Source organism: Bubalus kerabau, chromosome X, assembly GCF_029407905.1.
Source record: "Bubalus kerabau isolate K-KA32 ecotype Philippines breed swamp buffalo chromosome X, PCC_UOA_SB_1v2, whole genome shotgun sequence".
NCBI classification, from domain to species: domain Eukaryota; kingdom Metazoa; phylum Chordata; class Mammalia; order Artiodactyla; family Bovidae; genus Bubalus; species Bubalus kerabau.
The window spans coordinates 141244675-141251983 of record NC_073647.1 but is presented as its reverse complement, the minus strand read 5'-3'; the positions used below and the strand labels follow the sequence as shown (position 1 = coordinate 141251983).

Sequence of the window (7309 nt, the reverse complement as noted above, 5' to 3'; positions counted from 1 at the left end):
AGGCTGCCTTCTCCAAGTGGGTTCAAAGGTGTACCCCTGACCCACGAATTTGCTTCCTGGGACAAGAGTTAACAGGAGACTCTATTTCACATCCTGGCCCCAGCACATAATTGAGTTACTGCCTTGTTTGAGGTTTTGCTTACAGGGAATACTTTTTTGCTATTTCTCTTGAACTTTGGAGTTGATGCAGATTAGGGGCTGGCCTTCAGCCATTACCTATAGATACTACCAGGCCAAGTAGCCAGTACCTCCATGGGAATATGAGTTCATAGGCCAAAATAACCAGATATCTGAAGGAGATAGATACGTCAGAAGGAAAATGACAAACAGGAAACCAATGCCAAAGGTCATGCAGTGCACCCTGGCCTCAGGCACTCCCACTCTGACTGCAACCCCATGGACTGCAGCACGCCAGGCTTCTGTGTCTTTCACTATCTCCCAGAGTTTGCTCAAATTCATGTCCACTAAGTCAGTGATGCCATCCAACCATCTCATCCTCTGCCACCCTCTTCTCCTTCTGCCTTCCATCTTTCCCAGCATCAGGGTCATTTCCAATGAGTCTGCTCTTCACATCGGGTGGCCAAAGTATTGGAGCTTCAACTTCAGCATCAATCCATCCCATGAATATTCAGGGTTGATTTCCTTTAGGATTGACTGGTTTGATCTCCTTGCTGTCCAAGGGACTCACAAGAGTCTTCTCCAACACCAAGTCTAACAGTATGGTAAATTCAACTCTTCTTCTGTTCAATTGTTGAGAGATTTTTTGTTTCACACAGCTCTCAACATACTGCATTCTGATTGAAGAACTATTCACAGGATGGAAAATTGGTTTCAAAACATGTCAATTGTTATAGAACAAAGATGGTAAAGGCTCAGTGATTTAGGAATCATAAGCATACAATGTCTTGTTCATATACCCTTCAGTAATGTAATCCAAAAGCAATTATAACTGTCTGTAAACAGAAAGATAGTGGGCCACTACATCCTACTTCAGTCAAAGACAAAAATGCATGATGTCCAAAGGTTTTAGAATAACTTTGTCATATATTTAACAAGATGTTTTAAAGAAGATGGAATAGCAGCTACTAAATGTATAAAAGCCATCTAGAACAAAACCAAAATAACATGCTTTTTAGGTGAAAACAATGTATCTTATTAAAACTGCTTGCAGAGAAAATACTTTCTGGAACCTGAGGCAGTTCAGTCCAGTTCAGTCACTCAGTTGTGTCCGACTCTTTGTGACCCCATGGACTGTAGCATGCCAGGCTTCCCTGTTCATCACCAACTCCTGGAGTCTACTCAAACTCATGTCTGGAGTCTACTCAAACTCATGTCCATCGAGTCAGTGATGCCATCCAACCATCTCATCCTCTCTCGTCCCCTTCTCCTCCCTCCTTCAATCCTTCCCAGCATCAGGGGCTTTTCCAATGAGTCAGTTCTTCACATCAGGTGACCAAAGTATTGGAGTTTCAGCTTCAGCATCAGTCCTTCCAATGAATATTCAGGATTGATCTCCTTTAGGACTGACTGGTTTGATCTCCTTGCAGTTCAAGGGACTCGCAAGAGTTTTCTCCAACACCACAGTTCAAAAGCATCCATTCTTCAGCACTCAGCTTTCTTTATGGTCCAATTCTCACATCCATACATGACTACTGGAAAAAACATAGCTTTGACTAGACGGACCTTTGTTGGCAAAGTATTGTCTCTGCTTTTTAATATGCTGTCTAGGTTGGTCATAACTTTTCTTCCAAGGAGCAAGCGTCTTTTAATTTCATGGCTGCACTCACCATCTGCAGTGATTTTGGAACCCAAGAAAATAAAGTCTCTCACTATTTCCACTGTTTCCCCATCTATTTGCCATGAAGTGATGAGACCAGATGCCATGATCTTAGTTTTCTGAATGTTGAGTTTTAAGCCAACTTTTTCACTCTCCTCTTTCACTTTCATCAAGAGGCTCTTTAGTTCTTCTTCACTTTCTGCCCTAAAAGGGTGGTGTCATCTGTATATCTGAGGTTATTGATATTTCTCCCAGCAATCTTGATTCCAGCTTGTGCTTCATCCAGCCTGGCATTTCACATGATATACTCTGCATATAAATTAAATAAGCAGGGTGACAATATACAGCCTTGACGTACTCCTTTCCTGATTTGGAACCAGTCTGTTCTAACTGTCCAGTTCTAACTGTTGCTTCTTGACCTGCTTACAGATTTCTCAGGAGGCAGGTCAGGTGGTCTGGTATTCCCATCTCTTGAAGAATTTTCCAGTTTGTTGGGATCCACACAGTCAAAGGCTTTGGCATAGTCAATAAAACAGAAGTAGGTGTTTTTCTGGAATTCTCTTGCTTTTTCAATGATCCAACAGATGTTGGCAATTTGATCTCTGATTCCTCTTCCTTTTCTAAATCCAGCTTGAACATCTGGAAGTTCATGGTTCACATACTGTTGAAGCCTGACTCAGAGAATTTTGAGCATTACTTTGCTAGCGTGTGAGATGAGTGCAATTGTGCGGCAGCTTGAACATTCTTTGGTATTGCCTTTCTTTGGGATTGGAATGAAAACTGACCTTTTCCAGGAACCTGAGGCAGAAGAAATCAAATCGATCTTTTCAGAGTACAAGTATTTCTTACATGGTAGTGATTGAAGAGATTCTCTTATTCTACTCCAGGAAGATGCTGATATTAGTCTACATGAAACGAAACTGAAACAGAGATAGAAAAACCCAGATGACTGGTTTATTGAAAGCCAATTGCATGAAAGAGAGCATCTACTTATGTGGTAGGTGACACTCATGTTTACTTCCAGGTATATTCTTCTCTACTTCTAGGTATACAGAGGATTATACTCCTTCTGGCTTTTAAGTGAGACACATCTATTTGACTACTTTAGATTCATGAAACAGAAATGGAAGTAATGTATGCATGTCTGGTCATAGGATTTTTCTGCCAGTGATAAACATTCTAGTCCTCTTTCTCTGCTGCATTAAATCCTGAGCCTCACTTTGAGAACTGGGCATGATAAAATGGAATCTGCATCAGTCTACCAATTCATGTTGGATATGTAGCACAAACAAAAAATAAATCTTTATCATTTTAAGCCAATGGGATTTTAGGGCTGGTTTCCCAAGCTTATCTTGGCTGATATAAGTTAGTGTCATAAATGTAGAGTATAATGACCCAAGAAGTTGATGAGAAATAAATATTCTTGAAGGGAACATCAAACTCTAAAAATCTGAATACTTATATTTTTAACAACAAAATTGTAGTATTTTAAAATTAGTATTATCTAATATTTATAGTTCATGTTGATCCTGGTATCTTAGAAGTTTATTATATGATAGTGATATTCTGCTTCAGCCAAATACTGATTTTTAACATGTAGCTGTTTTTTTAAGGGGGTTGGGATCAAATCCACGCCCCCTGCAGTGGAAGTGTGGCGTCTTAACCACTGGACAGCCATGGAAGTCCCTAATATGTAGCTATTTTCCATTCAGCCAAAAGGTATACTTGGTGCCCCTCTAAAAATAAATGCTATATAAAATGATATGAATAGAAGCCTGACTGTGCATTCTTTAAGACAGTTACTTGACAGAAACCTGAAACTATTTGTAAAGTAGATCACATTTATCCTAAGGAGAATACCTTGATCTTCTGGAATACAGATTTTTGTTTTACTGCCACCTTGCATCCTCTATCTTGTCTTTTCTTGCTGCCACAGCTGCCTTCCATGACTGATAAATTCCAGAAACCAGCAGGATTCTATTCCGTGTTTTGTTTGACTGCTGGATCCCTAATGTGAACATCAAGTCAGTTGAATAAGTAAAAATTTAGGTTGGGAACAGAAAAACACAATCAACTCATTTCCTACATATTTTGTATAATCAGATAGCCACAAAGTATCTGGTTTTTGTCCCAGCAAGTGGTCCAGACGGCTTCAGGCTAACAAAAGAGAAGCACTTTATTTCTTAATTTTCTCATCATAGGAAAAAACAGTTAAAAACTACAGTCATGATACAAGAGCAAACAAAAGTCAGTTCAAATACAATAGTGTAGCAATAGTCTTAGTGTAGTTTTAAGCTTCAATAACTTCAGAAGTACAAACTCTATGAACTTACACATAACATCACTTGAAAAATAAAATTATTTAAATTTCTTTCATGTTTCTTTGGTCTCAGAAATTTTTGAACAGTAAATATAATTCAGTTTTTTGTTTCAGTCAATGTTTGCCTTCTTCTGGACTAAAAAATTTGAAATTTAAAATTATTCAGAATTCTCCAAGTTAAATAACTGTAAAAGAAATATAAATAAATTTTCAAGTGATGCTTTTTCAAGTTTGTAGCATTTATACTTCTGAAATTATCAAAACCTAAAACTGCATAAAGACTTTTGGGATACCTGTACATGGAAAACTGTGACATCACAGGGTGCTTGAATATAAACTTTTATAATTATACCCAGCTTTGTTTGGCTCAGAGGTTAAATCCTCTGCCTGAAATGCGGGACACATGGGTTCGATCCCTGGGTCCGGAAGATCCCCTGGAGAAGGAAATGGCAACCCACTCCAGTATTCTTGCCTGGAGAATCCCATGGACGGAGGAGCCTGGTGGGCTACAGTTCACAGGGTCGCAAAGAGTTGGACACGACTGAGCGACTTCACTTGTTCAAAATAAATTGAAACATTTTATAACAACACATATACACACATATATGCAAGAAGATGTAAAACTGAATCATAAGGTTTCTTGAAGCTTGGAAGAAATGGTGCTAAATTATTAAAACTTTAGGAAAAGTATGAGAGAGTGAGGCAAATGAGTAGCAGTATCTCTCATACAGGTTTCTTGTATTCACTATATTTTTACTTTGCAAGGGGCTGAGGGGGCATTTTTATTTGGGATACTTATTATTCTTAAGATGGTATTCTCAATATTTCGGATTAGTATTACTATTGCTGCTGATGCTTTTCCAGAGAGCTAAAACAAGTTTAACTTTTAAAGGCTTGGGCATTAGGAGAATGCAAAAAAAAAAAAAAAACAAAAACAAAAACACACAACTCCATAAATATTAGTTTTCCTTCCCATTAGAAATCATCCAGTTGACTGGTTCTCAATCTTGCCTGCAAAGTAGAATGACCTGTTTAAAAAATACGGGGGCTTGGGTCCCATTCTGAGATTCTGATTCAATTGGTCTAAGCTACAGAACAGGCATCAGGAATTTTTAAAGTTCCCTGGTGATCCTAATGTTACAGCCAAGGTTGAGAACCACTGCTCCAGGCCAATATATAATCAAGTACATGTCAACATACAAAAATATGTAAACATGTTTAGAACTTTTTTTTTAAATGCAGCACCAATCTCAAATTTTATAATGGAAAAGGTTGGGAAATGAACCTAAAGCTCAAAAATATGTTGAACAGAATAAGCCAGACACAAAAGAGTACTTATTGTATGATTCTATTTACACAAAGTTTTTACAAAGAAAACGAGGGGTAGGAATGGGCAGAGGACGAGAGGATTAACCGAGAAGCGAGCGAAGAAAATTCCCGAGATGGAAACGTTCTCTATTTTGATTAGGGTACATGGATATATAGTTATCAAAACTCATCGAAACAGTTGAAATCTGTATTGTGTTTTCTCTATGTGTAAATAACGTTTTAATAAAAAGAACGATTGAACATAATTTAAATCTGGATACCTAAGACCGTCTGAGTGGCGGAGACGATTATTATTTCGGATGACCCCAAACTCTAACTAGATTAAAAGGAACTACACACCCCAGACCAGAACCAGAGAGAATGGAGACCAGACAGAATGGAGACCAGACAGCAGGGAGGGCCAAAGACTAAGAAATCGCTAGAGGGCTCGAAGCCGTAAGCTAGCTGATGCTGTGGCGCCTAAGTGTTCCGCGAAAATAAGCCCCCGCCCACTTTTCCGGTGCGAGCTGTGCGGGCCGAGTGTCCCACCAGAAGGATCCGGAAGGAAACGAGGCCACTACGAGAAAGGAACCCGTGGCAGCTTGGTCCCTGCTCAGATGCTGGGGCTGTAGGCGCCGCGCGGTCAGCTGGTTGCAGCTCGCAGGGAGGACGCCGGCGCTCGCCTTCCCTGCGCTGCCCCCGCCGCTGCCATGATTCCTGTATCGCTGGTGGTAGTGGTGGTGGGCGGCTGGACTGCCGTCTACCTGACCGACTTGGTGTTGAAGGTGAGGGCCTCGGGCCTAAGGCCCAAGCCCGTGGTGCTCAGGGTCAGGGCGCGGGATCCGAGGTCTTTTCCCCTGCCCTGTGCCTCCCGGAATGGAAGCCGTGCGGCCGGTGTCCACTTGCGGCCTTCCGCGTGGAGCGCGGTCCGGTGGAGTAAATAAAGTACGGCTGGCTGCGGGAAGGGAGTGGTGACCTGCGCATCAGCCGCAGTCGCATTGCGGGGCTCCTTAGGCCCCGCAGCCTTCGGGTCCTGCCCGGGAGGCGCCGGTAGTGGGCTCGGGAGGGCTCGCCGAACCCCACGACACTGCACCTGAGAGGAAAATAAAATGTCTGCCTGAGAAAGGCATTGTTTGCCCTCGTCTTTAAGGTCGCGACTCTCCAGAGAGTCTGGTATTGGAATGAATTTAAATCAAAGTGATTTAGATCAGTGGTTTCAGACTTTAAAGTGCGTACGATCGTCTGCAGTTCCGGTTAAAAAGCACATTCTGATTCTGCAGATCTAGGCCGGGGGCCTAAGATTCTGCATTTCTAACCCGTTCCTAACTGCTGCCAATGCCGCTAGTTAACTGACCTCACTTAAAAGTAGCGAGGATTTACATAACTATTAAGTACTCGAATTCTACTTTGTATCTTATACGCTGTTCTTCACGCTAACCTCCCCCCCCCACTTAATACCTGTCCCCCTCCACTGCCACAGACCGTTCGTACGCAGCCCATTCTTAAGTTACTTGGGTAGCGGATATTAACAATTGTCTGACCACAGGCTTCAAGCAGCCTTTTGAAGTTGCATATTGGGGGCGGGGGTATTGTATGCGAGGAATGAAATCATGTAACTTCTCTAATATTTAATGAAAGTTCCAATTATGACTAATTCAAACCTTCATGTTATGAATACTGTTTTAAATAGAATACTGTAGTGTGTGTGTTTTAAGTTTAATGTTAGAATGAAATGATACTTAATGTTACTTTGTTGTATTTAAACTTTCAAAGTGTGTTAGCCACTCAGTTATGTCTGACTTCTGTAGCCCCCCAGGCTCCTCTGTCCATGAAATTCCCCAGGCAAGAATACTGGAGTGAGTAGCCATTCCCTTCTCTAGGGGATCGTCCCCACCCAGAGATCA

General features: G+C 41.3%; 1 protein-coding gene across 2 annotated transcripts in view; it reads left to right on the top strand.

Moving 5' to 3' along the window:
• Positions 1-5410: 5410 nt before the first annotated feature.
• Positions 5411-7309, top strand: part of MBTPS2 (membrane bound transcription factor peptidase, site 2) — a 49488-nt gene continuing 47589 nt past the window's right edge. The window contains exon 1 of one of the 2 annotated variants that reach the window (XM_055562946.1): positions 5411-6190. In XM_055562946.1, coding sequence (XP_055418921.1) covers positions 6116-6190 — 75 coding nt within the window. In that variant the 5' untranslated portion in view covers positions 5411-6115. The remainder of the gene's footprint in view (positions 6191-7309) is intronic. The other variant, XM_055562947.1, reaches the window with a different exon arrangement.